Genomic DNA, 17,951 nt, shown 5'->3' with positions numbered 1-17,951 from the left:
GTTGCCAGGTTGTTGCTATATGCGATTGCTAAAGGGTTCTGAATGTTTTTTAGCTTGTTGCTATGCGGTTGCTGGGGCGTCACTATGTGATTGCTACAGGTTTCTGATTTTTTTTAGCTTGTTGCTATGCGGTTGCTAAGCCATTGCTAGGGTGTTCTGGGTGGTTGCTGCTAGGTGGTTACATACTAACCCAAATCAAACGAGTCCACCCTAAAGAGAGAGAGAGAGAGAGAGAGAGAGAGAGAGAGAGAGAGAGAGAGAGACAGAGACAGACAGAAAAAAGAGAGAGAGAATACACGCTTGCACAGGAGAAGAGAGGGAATGAATGAGAGAGTAGGTGAGAAAGAATGAATAAGAGAGAGTGAGAGAGAAAGAGAGAGCACTAAACAATAATTGCTCTCTGAGCGGCTGTAATCAGGGTTTTGCAGGCTGGGCTCCCCTGTTTAAAAGCCCTGTGCATTCCTCCTGGAGCCTAGCAGATAACACCGCATTTGCATAAAGGACTGGGATTATCAGACATCCAGCGCACAACCGCCGCACAGCTGCCCACGGCTGATAACAGCCCAGTGACACAGCACCAACCACTCACACAAACACTTTCCCCTCACACTACCATGACTCCAAACAAACACACATGTGCACACATACACAGCACAGTGTCCTCCAATACACTGACTCCACTAACACACACTGATAACCGTACAAAACATATACACACACAGTGGCACTGCATACCAATAACAGCTCACAATACAAGCCATCTCACACACTTGTGTTTACACATATCATGCAGACCTCACCTATATAAGAAAACACCACAATATACCACTAACAAAAAAGTACCATGGTAATACCATGGTAATTGAGTACAATGTAAATACCTTGGTGTAAGTACATGATAATCATTCAATACCATGGCATATATCAAAGTACCATAGTACCTGATACCATTAATATACCATGGTACTACCACAGTACTTAAATATACCATGGTAATACCATGGTATTCTTTGAAGCACCACATAAATACCATGATGTATATACAATATAATCACTGAATACCATCATATATTTTCAAGTACCATAGTATCTGAAAACATTACAGTACCATGGGACCACCACAGTACTTGTACCATGTTAATACCATGGAAGTAACATGGTATTCTTCGACACATCCTAAAGTACCATGTAAATATCTTGGGAGTATTTATCCCATAATCATTCAGAACAATGGTATATATCAATGTACCATGGTATGGTATCTGATACCTTCATTGTACAATGGTATCACCATAGAACCAAAAAATTCATAAATGTTACCATTTCTTATTTATGAAAACCACATACAAACATACTGTACATGCAGACAAGGGTTGCAGTGAGTGGGCTATAAGCGAGTTCTAGGGATTAAATGGAAACCCACCAATCGACTCTTAAAACACTGGAAATAAATGCAGGGGGATATCGTACACCACGCCAGACGGGACGGAGGATCGATTTAGCGCCAGCAGCTTCTTTAAGCAAATTTAAGTCTCGGGTTCAACCCACGGATTGACTGCTATGATCCTGTTAACTAGTGCTCTGACTTCAAATCATATTACCTCATTTGACTTCGCTAATAAGCTAGCCAGTGAGAGGGAACGCTGTGGCTAATTTGAACTGTGGATCCATGTTTGGCAGCCATTGCACTCGGTTGAGCGAAGTTCATCCAAAAGTGTTTGCCAAAGGAGTAAAGCCCAAAACGTACTCTACGCCATGTGAGCACATATGCTTCCAACTACGCAAGGTTGGTTTTGTAGTTGTCTTCTGAAATGTGTCAAAACGCCAGTCATAACACAACGCAAGTATGCTTTACATTCTCAGCATTGCCACAAGGGGTGCTAACGTCAGTTTTCTCTTTCAATTACTGTCATGACGGAGCAACAGTTTGAAGAGAATCTTGCTGAGCAAGCTTGTTAAATTGTCGTATGTTTAAAGCTGGCTACGTGAATAATAACGGTTTAATGGTAATTCTGTTGCTCCCTTGAGTACTGAGTTTTTTACCTCCACAGTAACGCAAGAATGTACGTTACGTATGCAGAACACTTGGTAGAGCCCTATATCAGCCTGTGCCTCACCAAAAACCCCCAGCTTTTTGTTAAAAGTCAAAAGACTTGTCAACATTCTAATTATTTTTTTCTAATTGGGAATAATATTAGTTCACTGTGTAATATTAGATTTGTAAGTAAGTCGCAGTGTCATCCAGTACAATTAATCTGAAGATGTCAACATGCACAGTGGGTATCATTTGCAAACACATTGTTATAGTATTCTTTATCTGACCTGACAACAGTAAGAGTTTTGATAAGGTGTATTAATGCAACCGTTTAAACAACACACACAGTGGACTCCAGAAAAACTTGAAAGCCACATAAAATTAAACACACTGGATTCTGAACATCCATCAAAAGTCAAACTAAATAAATGCATTAAAAGAATTAGGACTTAAAAATCAGTGCATAGATCAGATGTCACAACGTTTTTATTTTATGTATCACTGCACGCTTGCCGAGCATTCATGTTTGCATTTGCGTTCTTGCGTACAGCATGTTTCTGACCTAAAGGCTCAGTCCCATTAACCTATAAGTGAAAATCTTTTAGAATTTTTTATTCTCTGGATGTTAGGTTTTAAAGGAACTCACCACCAAACAATTTCCTCATCCATTGTAAATATTCAGTGTAACTATGTACAAAGTACCACCCACACAGGTCACTGCCAAACCAAGCAACTTCCTGTTGGTCAATGCTGTGAATTTGCACGTTATTGCTCACTAAACTCAAACCCTGCCCAAAATTTGCGTAGGGAAATATTTACGCCACTGGAAGTCCAGCAGGCGAAATTCCAAATTGCGTGGATTCCAACTGCATTTCACCTGCGGAAATTTGCCATGCACAGGTAAATGTGACCACGCCTTAATGATACTTGCGATTGGTCTAATCATTAACTACATCACTGCAAATAAATGCAAATATTTCAGTAAATCTAATCACACAAGATTTCGAAATTAAAAACGTTGCAAAATTTAAACAAAATCAATGAAAACAATCCATGCAGTGTTTGTAAACTGCAACCTACACTGGTTTCTACAGCATCAAGGCATTGAAAGGGTACCTGGAGAACGATGGTGCCATAAGCATTCTTCAGCATATTTACGACGTCCCCGTGTGTCAAGTCATCCAGAGACTGAGAATTAATGCTAACAATCCTATCACCTACCTTTAATAGAGAGAAAAAGAATAAAATGACTGGAAAATCACTTAAGATTTATTCATATTTATACAAACCCAATCTCCAGCAGTGCCCTTCACACCCAAAAAAGACATAGATGCTTAATCAATCATTTTCAGCCAGTTTTACACAGGAAAAAGTTGAAAATGAAGATCAGAAAACTAAAAGAGAAAGCCAAGGATGAAGTACTTTGAGGCGATGTGTCTTGGCAGCCATGCCGTTGGCCTGGATCATAGCGATGAAGATGGGGATGTCGCCAAGCGGACTGCCCTTACCACCCGCTATACTGACACCAAGAGCATCTGTGGGACCCTGAGAGAAAAAGAGAGGGAGAAAGCCACATATTAATTTATATGCATATATATGAAGTACATTATGTATATATGTTTCATATACTGTATATATAGAGGCGTTTGAAGGTAAGCTTTTTACCCGTGTGATCTCAACTGTGCGGAGGCCTGATTCTGTCCCTGGAGGGGTAAAAAGGTAAGAACTATCATTCACTTTACACAAGGATTTTTCGTAGAGTTTGAAACATTTAATATCAACCTCACTGTTTATATAACTACTTTCTAAATACCACTGCTAGCTGTCGACACATAACAAATGTGTTGTTTTACGGTTGATTTATAGCCCTTTTATAGTTGTTTCCTGGTGCTTAAGTACTATTTTGGTGTGAGAGGTACCTGTGCTTTTGCCGTTGGGTTCAGTGATGGCTCGACTGTTGTTGTTGAGGGTTTGAGAGCGGGGTGGGGCCGCGACAGGGGGCGTGGGAGTGGGGGTGCTGCTTTTGGCGCTCACATGACTCATCTAAAGGAGATACCATAACCGGACAGTGCTGTAACTTCAAACAAGTGATACACACAGATGAAAATACTTTGTATATGTCATTGTACATGCAAAACGTTGCATACATTTTGGTTATTGATACACAAATGCATGCTGACGTGCAAACACACAACCCCTTATGTTTTCAGGCAGTATGGATGAGCAAAACACACTGATGCCCATAGCTGTACACCGCTGGTTATATCGCTAGCATGCCCGTCAGTTAACATGCACTACTGATTGGGTTAGAGTTGCTGGTCATAGTGACTGGGAAGCCGGACGTGGGCTACACACCTGACTTCTCTGGGAAGTGCATCTGGATGAGATCCAAGAAGCAGCCTTCAGTCGGCCCAGTTCCAACAGTACCTTTCCCCTGGCACACTGCAGGATCACAGCATACACATTGACGCACACACACAGTTTGGCATTGTGGGGTGTGATACTGTCATCATGTTAATATGCTCAAGAACACACTTTCACATATTTTTAAGCACCTTTACACCAGGGATATTATCGTAAAGCATGGCCACATCCACACTAACACACACTGATTTCACTCCGTTTAAGACTTTTGTACACACTGGAACGGTATTTTTCTTCCATCAAAAATGGAGACTTTCATGAATACGTTAGGAAACTGACCACATAGTTTTCAAACGAAAACGGATTAGCGTGTATGTGCTCCAAAATGGAACAAAACAACACTAAAAACAGACAAAACTTCACTGTTTGAAAAAATGTCATAAACTGAAATAAATTAACGCAAAGTAAACGAAAAAACAAAGGCCACATCCATACTAACACATTTTCATTTAAAATAAAAAAACAATGATGGTAGGAAGTTTTCAAACGAAAATGGATTAGTGTACAAGTGGCATAAAACAAAACAAAAAATAAAACCTAAAACATAAAATTCTTATTAACAAAATTTATTAATTATTTTAGTAGTCAAAAACAAACTAGAAATGTGTCTATAAAATCTAAAATAAAAACAATAAAAATGTAAACAACTTTAAAAAAAATAGTATTTAAATAAAATCAGATTTAAAAACACAAAATAATTACCTTGCTTTACATGCAAACATCAGATGCAACAACACAACAACCATTCTCATCCAGAGGGCTCGATTCTAGACAATTCCATCAAGCTGAACTCTTTAGGGACATTACAGCCAAATGACATGGGCTCAAATCAACCTTATTCAAGCCAGAACATTTCCCACAATCCCACCTATTGCCACAATTCTGAAGCCTCTTCTCTGTCCTGTTTAGATTAACATGACACACTTGGTAGAGCCCTATATCAGCCTGTGCCTCACCAAATACCACCAGATTTTGTTAAAAGTCAAAAGACTTGTCAACAGTCTAATTATTTTTTTCTTATTGGGAATAATATTAGTTCACTGTGTAATATTAGATTTGTAAGTAAGTCGCAGTGTCATCCAGTACAATTAATCTTATGATGTCAACACACACAGTGGGTATCATTTGCAAACACATTGTTGTAGTATTCTTATAACTATGTAGTAAGAGTTTTGATAAGGTGTATTAATGCAACCGTTTAAACAACACACACAGTGGACTCCAGAAAAACTTGAAAGCCACATAAAATTAAACACAGTGGATACTGAACATGCGTCAAAATTCAAACTAAATAAATGCATTAAAAGACTTGTAAAAATCAGTGCATAGATCTGATGTCACTATGTTTCTATTTTATGTATCACTGCACACAACGTTACTAAAAGGTGACATCTAGTGGCAGCACCCTGCAGTTGCAGCTTCAACTAAAAATCTTGTTTTGGGACGTTCTGTAAGACAAGCTTTAGGTTTCAGGCTTTGGGCGAGGCTCACCTTAAGGATGGCGGCGACGGTCTCCTGTGAGGCCTGTCTCATGTCCTCTCCACCCACAGACATGATCTGATCTCCCTGCATCAGTCTGCCATCCAGATCAGCTGCTCCACCCTTCACCACCTCTGAGATGAACACACCCTTACCGTTTCTGAAGATAGAGATAGTAAGAAAAATCACTCTGACTTGTTTCACCACAATTACATTTATTTCTCGTCCTATAGTTCATAAATCTAAACATTTCTGCATTGGCAAGTGATATTGATGATATTTTGGTTAGCATAGCTAGTAACTTAATTTGTAGCCAATGGGACGCATCATAAGGAAAGGATAAGTTAGTTAGTTAGTTACCCAGATAGCACACGTACATCTCCCAGATGTCTGCTTATATATTTTAATCTGGAAAGTATCACAATCTAATTAACATCTGCTAAACATCTTAAAAAGGTCAAATTTACAAACATAAACATCTCAATGAATGAACCTTACATTTATATAGCACTTTTTCTGACACTACACTCAAAGCACTTTACACAGTGAACAGGGGACTCTTCTCAACCACCATCAGTGTGCAGCATCCACCTGGATGATGCAACAGCAGCCATAGTTTGCCAGTACACTCACCACACACCAGCTATTGGTGGAGAGGAGAGAGTAGAGTTATTGAGCCAATTAATGGATGGGGATTATTAGGAAGCCATGATTGATAAGAGCCATTGGGGGGAATTTGGCCACGACACCAGGGTTACACCCCTACTCATTTCAAGAAGTGTCCTAGGATTTTTAATGACCACAGAGTGTCAGGACCTCAGTTTAACGTCTCATCCGAAGGATGGTGCCTTTTTACAGTATAGTGTCCCCGTCACTATACCAGGGCATTAGGAACCACACAGACCGCAGGGTGAGCACCCCCACTGGCCTTCCTAATACCTCTTCCAGCAGCAACCTTAGTTTCCCCAGGAGGTCTCCCATCCAGGTACTGACCAGGCTCAACCCTGCTTAGCTTCAGTGGGCAACCGGTCTTGAGCTACAGGGTGATATGGCTGCTGAGTATGGCGAAATGATTAAGGGGGCCACCCTATCGGGGTCCGACGAAGAGATAAGCAGTTGCCCACCCTAAAGATCAAAATGCCACCACCAAAGATCGCATCTGCTCAATGTCTTATTCACATCTGAGAGGAAACGTCTTAGACGTATTGCAGGTGAGCAAACAACCTAAAAAATACATCTTCCAGATGTAAACACATAAAATAGATGTCTGGATGATGTACGTGTGCTATCGGTGTAGTTTGTACTCACCTCTTACCAACAATACTCAGGCCCAGCCCGCGGCCGGTTCTTTTCTGGAGCTCCACACGGAACATGTTCAGGTTTTCCTCGTCCCTATACTGGGCTTCATCACGCAGAACCGTCAAACGCACTCTAGACGGTGTTTGCCGCAAAGCAGCTATCGCATCTTCATGACCCACGCTGCGCAGGTCCACTCCATTTACCTGCAAGAGGCACCAAAAAACATTGTTACCTAGCGTATTAAACACTTAAAGGGATAGATCACCCAAATCACATCAAATTCTCTCATCATTTACTCACCATCCTGCCGTCCTAGATGTGCATGAATTTCTTTCTTTGGCAGAACACATATGAAGGTTTTTAGAAGAATATTTCAGCTCTGTAGGTCCATACAATGCAAGTGAATGGTGACCAGAACTCAGAAGGACCAAAAAGCTTCAAAGTCTTTGTTTGTGTTCTGCTGAAGACAGAAAGTCACACATCTGGGATGGCATGAGGGTGAGTAAATTATGAGATCATTTTTGGGTGAACTACCTCTTTAAATTTCACACATAATCACAACAAATAAATTGTTTCTGCAAATGCTGAAAAGATATACCAATTATGATACATAATGATGCTTTAAACATCTAATTTTAATAATTAAAGTGAGATACAGCATACAGTGTTATATACTGCCTAGTAGCCTATACGTATGTGAAAGTATGCAGACTCCTTTTTCTTGCTAAAGCTTATTTAATTGCTAACACTGTATGCATCCTTAATACACACAAATAATATTTAAATAATACTTTTTGCATAATTTAGCAAAATTACAACTTGGTTGGAAAAGATGCAGAATAGTCAAGTGATATTTGCTTTGAATTTTCTTTGTTTTCTTTAAACATGACTTGTCTCATATTTCATCTCAAGCATGCTCTTCACTGACACTTCTGTTGTCTTGGTTAAAAAGTCACTAACTTTTGAAAAAAACTTCACGAGGGGCAAAATTGTTTGGTCTTTTGGAAATGAATCCATAACTTTAGAATTAATTTTCACACAACAAATATTGAAATGGTTTATGCTACTTTTCTGTAGAAAGCACCCATTATATAAAAAATACATAGTGCTATTTTGCATTTTAATTTATTGCACTGTGGGATACATCAACCCTTGAACTGTGCTTCTTTACTGCACATTTCGGTCAAGGTAGCAGATCATTCTAGTATTTCATGCATACAGAAAACTGTGCAAATAGTACATTCTCCATACAACTTTCCTTCAGAAATAGCAAGTAGTCTGCCAATTTGAACACATCAATGCTCTCTGAAAGTGCTCTAAATGAATGTGACTAAGCTTACACTACTCCTTACATGCAGCAGATGGCAGTATTGTCTAGGTTTAGCACAGAGAAAGCCTGCTTTGACCTCATTAGTGAGACCATATGATGCATAGCCTCTCCTCTTCTAATGAGGAAAACAGAGGCCAGATTTTCTCAATAATACAGACCCTCGAACCAACAACTCCACATTTTCCATTTTTCTCCCAGCTGTGCAACTTTCAATGGCTCAACAACCTTCAAAACGCACTCACACACACAAACCTCGAGGATTTGATCACCTGCCCAGAGTCGACCGTCCCGTGCCGCTGCCCCCTCCTCATACACTTCATGAATCACTATGGCATCCTGAATGGAGAGAGAGAAAGCAGTATGTTAGAGAGGAAAACAGATTCTGTTTACACTTTTCAGAGGTATCAAACTACAAATGGCTTACTTATAGCACTCACTGCATAGTAACCTGGAATTGGAGCATTGTAACATTGAAAAAATTACACATGTAACCTTTAAACCCTTTTATAAACACAAAGAGACATCTTTCCTAGCTGAAAACCTGTAGAGCCCGAGGGCTGGTTGTGTTGACTCATGGAAGTCCTTTGACAGCTAAACTTGCCCACAGAGCCAGAGCGCTGCAGCATTATGAAGGCGAGTCAGGCAGTGTGCTGATAAAAGCCTGAAGCGCTGTTCGTCTCTGCAGCCCGGTAGACAAAAAGCTCCCACTGTGATCTGCCTGTTCTGATGCAGCCCTGCGGCCCACCGTAAAGAATGAGACACAACACATCACGCAAGCAGAGAGCTACCGGTGCCCTCTAACTCACACACATACACACTCTCATTATACTAGCTATAACTGGGCCCTCGAGGAATCTGTGACTGCAGAAAGCTCCGCAGATTTCCGCAGAATTCAGGAACACCCATCATTCACAAAGTTCTACAGATCCCCCACACCTTGCTTGTTTGATGATATTTTGTCTAATTTGACAACGCTTTTAGCTAACAAGAAGAGTGTTGTACGCTTAAGCTCTGTTTTCGAAATTAAATACTTTCTCCTATCCTACCTTAATTTGCAGGGACAGCTATAAGTACGCCATTCGTTGGGTAGTTTCTATGTACAGTTGTAAACGCTGTGGCTTTGCAATGTTATCAAAACATTGATCCATTTATTTGAGCATCCTAACCAGCCCGACACGGCAAAATTGGGTCAACCAATGGCGTAGCTGTTCGTCTAGATTTAACGAATATTACTGATAAAAATGTTTGTAGATGGGTTTTTATTTTATCAAGGATAACAAAGACCAGAGAAAAAGGTTGCATAATGACTATAATTATAAGATTTGAATTAAATCGAACTTTTAAGGCCGAAACATACTCTACGCAAGTACTTGAATGCAGATGGATGAACTTGGCCACCACATTGCCATCTTGCAGTCCGATTGAACATGCTTAACGTGCGTTCTTGCGTTACCATGGTGGGAACAAACCTCAGTCCTCAAGAGGGCAATAGAGTTATCTTCAGATGTCTGTGCCATTAAACCAGATGTGTTATTATTCAGGTAAAGCTGGCGCCACACTAGCAGACTCCAAACTACTTGATTTTGGCCGAGGGTTTCACACATGTGGACTGTTTTGCATCTCGCTCTCTTCAGGCGGAGGTATGACACACTTCCCGATTAAGAATGGTGCGTGGGTTGACAAACATACAGAGTACTGCTTGAGCATAAACAACTGTAACAGAGTGATTTATGAATCAATTCATGGAGTAACTTTACCTTGTAAATGTGTGTGATTGTGTATTCATCCCCTCGAGGCTTGCTGTAGAATGCATATGTACATATGCAGCTTTTGGTGAGTAAAGAAGTTCAATAAAAACTGTTGTGCGTCCGCTCTCTGATTTCATCAGTCATTAAAACACTTGGTGACAGAATCACTTTGGATTACAATCAGCGTTTGTGATGAAATGCTGCTTAGTGTAATCAAAGATGAAAACGTACAGACGTCTTATCAGTTCTTCAGTAAAGAAGCTCATTGGTCACTTGAGGAGAACACAAGACCCTGCCACGGCGACAGAATGATTTTTCAAGCAAGCCTGATGTGCTTTTTCAGTTTTTGAAGCCATTAACTTAGGGAGCCCCGACGGTCAAGTGATTAATGACCACCCGCCGGCAGATGCTAATGTGCGCTTCATCTCTCACCTACTAGCCAACAATTATGTAAATGAAGCTCACACCTGAAAATCACTGAAAAAAATCATCTAGTGTGGCAATATACATTTATTGACTTTAACTGACTTGCTCAGTAATATTCTCTACAAACTGTTGCTCCACCATGACAGTAGTTGACTTGAAAGAGAAAACACCACGTTGAAGCAGACAGTTCACACTAATTAGCGCCCCTTGTGGCAACGTTGAGAATGCAATGCATAGTTGCATTGTTATGAATGGCGGTCTTACACGCATGACAAATGAAATCGAGCATGCTTTGCAAGATGTGTCTGTGTTCACATACTTGTGTGTAGTATGTTTCGGCCCTTTAAATGCCTTAAATGCATGCATGCATGCTTAAGTGCATGTAAATGTACTGTCTGATTCTGATTCTAAAAAATGTGCTCCCTTGATTCTTTTGCTGTTTACAGAGCCTGCTTAGCCATGGGCTATCACTACAAAGACAGTAGTGATTTCTCAGGACACCTATTTCAGTGAAATCTGTCAGGAAGTTTTTTTTATGTATGGCATCCCAAAATATAGCTTTCAAAAGAACGTTTTGAGCATTGTACATTTGGTACCATACCAGCTGAGTATCTTTGCCCCCAACAATACTGAGACCAAGTCCAGATCGGCCTTTAGAAATCTCAATAACCGTCTCTTGTCCTGGAACTATGGGACATGTAGCAGGGTCTGAAACAAAGGACAAAAAGTGAGATAAAGAAAGAGAAATATGATTCAACTCTTTCACGTCTGTATTAGACGTTATTCTTTGACTTCAAATATATATTTATAAAATAATAATAATAAAAAAAGCATAAATTCTGATTTCTTAAACTGTGAACGAGCTGTCCGAATGTGCCGCTCCTCTGTTGTTATGGAAAATTTGGTAAAAAAAAAAATTGGGGGTAAAAACTTGGCACACCCATTTTTATTGAGGCCCACCCAAAGTAATTTCCTGGCTATGCCTTTGTTTCACATTCTGTGTTTTTAACACAAAGAGGAAGGAAAGTTAATGCTTGGAAAAACAACAACTGTCAGTGTTCAAAGAGTTAAAGAAAAATCCACACTACACTGCAGCATTGTGTTGTTTTCATTTCAACCTTGATTAAACATGCATATGTGTGCAAGAGATAGCGGCGCACTTCAAAAAAAGTCCAAAAAACCTGAACATTGTTACAAAGGTAATATGTTCGAAACACAGAGTACAGTATGTGATGTTCAGAGTTAAGCACCTTTGCTACAGTACTCGAGGTCAGGGCTGGTGCCAGAGACTGTTGCGGATGATCCCTGGGACGTGACCTCCAGAGAACCTGTCGTGGCCTTAGCAGAATTTCTCTGGTTTTTGGGAAGACTGGTGATCTGAGGACGATCAAGGACAAGGACGAGTCCAGAAGAATACAGAAAAACAGACAGAGGTTAGACTGTTTACTAACAGTGTTCCATAATAGTGCCATGTTTTGTCTGCATTGAGCTTGCATGGTTTGTTTTGTCATCTGTTTGGGTGAAACCAAAATTCCCCCCACTTCAAGCTAGTTCCTCAGTGTTTTACACACACATACAAATACACAAACACACACCTGTTCCACATTAGGTCTGAGTGCCTGTTCACTTGTAGAGACCAGCACTTTGTCTGAAGACTTCAGCTTCTGAAATAATTAATATACTTTCGTTAGTTTTATCAATCAGTATAACAGGCAACACAAGCAAAATCTCAAATTACAAAATTATGAATTGTGAGAGTGAAAAACATTAATAGTGTTCACTTAAAGTGCCATGGTATTTCCATGTTTTTTGGAAATTATTCTATGTTGGACATAATACCAAGGTAATACCATGTTTTTTGGACATAGTACTATGTTAATACCATGTTTTTGGACATTGTACCATTGAAGTAACATGTTTTTTAGAAATAGTACCATGGTAATACCATGTTTTTTAGACAGTACAATGGTAACACCATGTTTTTTGGAAATGATAACATGGTAATACCATGTTTTTTAGACATTTTACAATGGTAGAAGTACCATTTTTTGGTAAATAGTACTGTGGTAATAACAAGTATTTTTAGAAACAGTACCACAGTGGACATAGTACCATGGTAATACTATGTTTCTTGGAAATATTACCATGGTAATACCATGTTTTTCTTGGACACATTACCATAATAGTACCATGTTTTTTTGGAAGAAGTACCATGGAAATACCATGTTTTTTTGTTATTGTTTTTTGGGAAATAGTACCATGGTAATACCATGTATTTTTAGAAACAATACCACAGTGAACATAGTACTATGGTAATACCATGTTTCTAGGAAATATTACCATGGAAATACCATGTTTTTCTTGGACACAGTACCATGATAGTACCATGTTTTTTGGAAGTAGTACCATGGTAATACCATGTTTTTTTGGTAGTAGTACCATGGTAATAACATGTTTTTCTTGGACATAATTCCATGACAGTACCGTGTTTTGTTTGGAAGTAGTACCACAGTGGACATAGTACTAACGTAATACTATGTTTTTTTGGACATAGTACCATGACAATACAGTGTTTTTTAGTAGGAAGTAGTACCATGGTATTACAATTTATTTTGTTAATAGTACCAAGGCAATACCATGTTTTTTTGGACAAAGTACTATGGTAACACCATGTTTTTTGCAAATAGTACCATAATGATATTCTTTTGGACATAGCACCATGGTGGCCATTGTACCATGGGAATAACATGTTTTTGGACATTCCATTCTTTGATGTACCATGGAATACCATGTATATAAATACGATGTTACATGAATAAAGTAATCATTCAGCACCATGGTATAACTAACATTATCACAGTGATACCACCACAGTACTTAATTGTAAGGGTTTTGTTGAGATCTTCTTAGGTGTTTCTCACCTTTAAAGCTGACTCTCCCTCTCTGACACGCTTCTGTGTTGGTTCTATCGGTGTGAGGCTCACAGCTGAAACCACGCTGGGATGCTCCTGAATCAGGAGTCAAACAAACAGGTAAAATAAAGTACAAGGCCTAGATACACCCCTCAGAGCCTCAACTAGGTCAAAACTGCATTCTCTGTCTCCATCTAGGACAAAGTTGTGCTAGATGCAGATGCTGATGAAAATGAGCTGCTGTTCGGAGTCAAGCGCCACAGAGGCAGCTTGTGGCTTCAAATGTTTGTTTACAGAAACAAATCCACATTTAGGTCAGGAACAGCTAGTCCATGCTTAGACTGACAATGAGGGGATGAAAATAAAGCCACCATAAAAGTAGTCAATACGACTTGTGCACTATATTTCAAGTCTTCTGAAGCAATACGATCCCTTTGTGTGATAAACAGATCAAAAAGTTGTCATGTAAGTCATTAATAAGTCATCACTCGCTCTCAAATCAAATTATTGATAAGTTGGAGAAGACTCACCTTGATCAGTGGCGGCTCTGGTGGGCTTCTGCTGAGAGGGAGGCTCTCGGGCAACTGTGGCTTCTCTGGCAAAGCTGGAACCACTGACGTATTGTGATGTGCCTGAAACAACAAATCAGTTCTGTCAGATTCCTCTCCATCTCACTTCTAGAAGTGCAGGAAGGGAAGCTGACCCTTGGTCAGTGCAAAGAGGCAATTCCAGCACTGATGTTGTAGAAGACAAGTCTGCCTGTAGGCAATACCACTTTCTTGGCCTTTAAATTGCAGTTTGCTTGGGCAAAGCAAACTTCAAATGTACAACACATATTACACTCCATACATACTGAGACTTAGGCAAAATTTATTGCTCTTTGATATGAGCTATTTCCGACAGCAAGGCTATCCAATAATCTTAAAACAGATGCTGTTTTAACATGCACTTTCATAAGGAGAATCAAAGGAACAGAAACGTATCTTATTTGTATCCTGCAGCATTAGTGGCACTAAACGGAACTGCAATCTGTTTGTTTGAGTGGCTCGAATGGGCTGGAAAGAAAAACAGAGGCCCAATCAATGGTAGGAGTTTGGAGTGGCACAACCTGTTAATCCATGTGGGAATGTCTGAAACTTGTCTGAATACGTCATTATTTTGAAATCCTGTTTAGTGCCACTAGATACGCAAAATATGCACACTTCACTGTTAAATGTTTATAATAGCATTTACAGAAACAAAATGTTTTTTTTTCTAATTAAAGTACTCCTGGAAGCAGATTTTTTGCATCCTGATGTATTGAATCTAAATAAATGATACAATCAGGGCATAATCCCGTTCCATAAAGGAGCAAACCCCAGCAAGCAAGTAGAAGTGATAATTTGTAATGTATCATACCTCATTAGGGTAGATAGATGAATGCTGAGAAGGAAAGGGAGGGACTGCCATTTGATTGATAGCATCTTTATTCCTATAGAGAAACAGGAACAAAGTAATGAAGATTTGAGGCCTGAGCAAGTCTGATACAATAACAAAACACAATAAAAAATAATCTGATGACTGTTTTTTGCATAAAAACTATTCACAATTCTTAAGTCTTATTCCGAATTTGAATAATTCTCAAAATTGTTTGACATCTGAACACAATTAAACCAAACCAAAAAAGAAAACAGAACACATAGCAAAACCTAAAGCACAAACCAAAACCAAACCAGAAACAAAAGAATAGAAACAAAACTAAACAAAACAAAAATCAAACAAAACCAAACCAAGCAACAAAAACAAAACAAAAACAAAGGAACAGAAACAAAATGAAACAAAAACCAAAATAAAACCAAACCAAAAACAAGAGGAATAAAATGAAAAGAAACAAAAAAGAAACAAAACAGAAAAAAAGATTTTTTTTTAAACCAAACCAAAATAAAAAGTACAGAAACAAAACGAAACAAAAATCAAACAAAACCAAACCAAGCAACAAAACCAAACCAAAATAAAACAAAACAAAATCAAAACAAACAAAACAAAACGAAAAACTAACAGACCAAAATAAAACCAAACCAAAAACAAAAGAACAGAAACAAAACAAAAAACAAAAGAGGAATAAAATAAAAAGAAACAAAGAATAAAAAAAATAAAAAAATAAAAAATTAAAACCAAACCAAAATCAAAAGAACAGCAAAAAAAATACAAAAATTAATAAACAAACCAAACCAAAACCAAACCACACCACATAGGATCATTGCACTATCATAGGAGTTCATAAAGATTTAGACTTGAGAACAGGCCTTAATATATTGTAACCAGCTAAATCAGTTTGATCATGGATCTCTGATAACAGGTGTCTTTCCCCTCAATTCTCTTTATATATGGAAATTCCAGTCCCTCTCTATCTTGCTTAGATTCCATTTTCCATATGTACTGAGCAATCTTCTTCAGACTAGCTGAGTACAGCAACAGATGTTTGAATGCCTGAGTAGGGCCTTTTGTGGATAGTGAAACAAGATGGTGAAAAATAACAATGCGACTACTCTCCGACAAAGCTGTGTCATCCCAGTGGTCGCAAACCACACAACACAAGTGATCAGGCTGCTGCAGAAGGGGGAATATTTCGGAAACAAAACAGACATGCGTCAGTTTAAATGGATTAAAGAGGCTTTAAAAGAGCAACTGGGAAACATGTCTCGAGTAAAGACAACGTGACACAATCATTACGATGTCTGTGTCCTGGGACACGTAAATGTGTAACTAAATAAAAAATGTGTTGATATCTTGAAACTGGAGGGCTATCTCAGAAATTTGTCTGTAAATTTAAAGGGAATGTCTGCAAATTTTTCTGTTAAAATACTTTCTCCTATTCCAGCTTTTGCAAAGATCTTATACGGATTCCGCAGACGGATTCCCATGAAAAGTGTAAACAATGTGGCACTATCAAAACATTGCTCTGTTTGTTTGAGAATCCTGACCTGCCCTACATAGCAACATTAACTCAACCAATGGCATGAATTTGGGGTGAAATTATCTGACTATATGACCAATGGTAGACAGGGAGTAGTTTTCAGGAAACCTGTCATTCTGCGATTCCAATCTGGTGACGCTGGTCGCGCAGAAATTACTTAACCTTTAGCACTGTTTCCAGAAGCAATCACACAGCTGAAACAATGAAGGTGGAAGCATGCTTTTACAGCAAAAGATGAACGCTAACTGCAGAAATTGCTGAACTGCATCTCTTGGATAACTGGGAAAAATTGAACCATTGCAATCTGTTTTCATCCTGCCAACTACACCAATTTGGACCCTCTCACCTTCTCCTTCTCATGTTCCTACATCGCTCTTGGAGAAGCCAGACTGCTCCATTCAGATCAATAAGGACCAATGGGACAAATGAAAATTTTGAATAGAGGTGTTGTGCTGACTCCTCCGAGCCTCTTTCTCTCAAGAGCTTGGGTTGACGAGTAATAGCAAGCAACATCTCTTACTACATCCCTACATTCTGTTCACCCTTGTGTTATTGTCTTTGCACACTAAAAGACCCTTTTCCAATTACTGTTAATATGTTTTTGTTGAGGTAAGGTTTGCGATGACGATCAAAATTTATGAGACAATCAATCCTTAGTTTGCCTCTAAGTAAGCCCTCAGAATAAGGCTGTAGGATCGATAAACCATTAGCTGAGTTTCCATCCACATTTTTATGCAAATTTTGGAATATCGCATAAAAACTTCTAGGGCTGTCAATCGATTAAAAATTGTAATCGAATTAATTACATTATATGCCAATTAATTAATCGAATTAATCGCATACATAATTATTTGCTGAAAGAAGCCCCCCCCCAACAACAATTATTCATATAATTCATGCATAGTTATTCAAATATTTATAAATATAATATGTAGGGCATATAATAAAGATATAATACGGATTATTATGGGATCAGTTTGAAATAAATTGCATTATTGTGGCAGATGAATAAAGCATTGATTAGACAATATAAAAAGTGGCTTAAGAACTCAATATATTGTTTGTTTCATCCTCATATCATTGAACAAGCTGTTTTGCATTGAGTTTGTCAATGTGTCCAGTATGCGTTCTTGTGTTCTGTCTGCTCTATTTTTAATTGTCGCTCTATGTAACTCAAACGGACGCGTTTGGAGCATCTCACTGGTATTCAGCATCATAAACATCCCATTTCATATGCTGTGTCAAGTTAAAAGTAGTGGAAACTTTGGAAATCGCATCTCAGGATTCCTGTATTCTGTTGTGCCTCACCCATCTGTTGTGCTTCCTCCATAATGAGCGCAGT

The 17,951-nt window shown here is 38.8% G+C and overlaps 1 protein-coding gene across 1 annotated transcript in view; it reads right to left on the bottom strand.

Annotated features, from left to right (window-relative positions):
- LOC127438903 (inaD-like protein) overlaps nt 1-17,951 on the bottom strand; it is a 163,299-nt gene that overhangs the window by 17,326 nt on the left and 128,022 nt on the right. The window contains 14 exon segments of the mRNA XM_051694807.1: nt 3,152-3,256; nt 3,458-3,580; nt 3,701-3,738; nt 3,955-4,078; nt 4,391-4,477; nt 5,951-6,098; nt 7,247-7,440; nt 8,820-8,903; nt 11,343-11,449; nt 11,992-12,118; nt 12,337-12,405; nt 13,663-13,749; nt 14,184-14,285; nt 15,052-15,124. Coding sequence (XP_051550767.1) covers nt 3,152-3,256; nt 3,458-3,580; nt 3,701-3,738; nt 3,955-4,078; nt 4,391-4,477; nt 5,951-6,098; nt 7,247-7,440; nt 8,820-8,903; nt 11,343-11,449; nt 11,992-12,118; nt 12,337-12,405; nt 13,663-13,749; nt 14,184-14,285; nt 15,052-15,124 — 1,468 coding nt within the window.

The sequence above is a fragment of the Myxocyprinus asiaticus genome, chromosome 50 (assembly GCF_019703515.2).
Source record: "Myxocyprinus asiaticus isolate MX2 ecotype Aquarium Trade chromosome 50, UBuf_Myxa_2, whole genome shotgun sequence".
NCBI lineage: Eukaryota > Metazoa > Chordata > Actinopteri > Cypriniformes > Catostomidae > Myxocyprinus > Myxocyprinus asiaticus.
The sequence above is the reverse complement of the archived record's forward strand: the minus strand, read 5'-3'. Positions and strand labels throughout refer to the sequence as shown.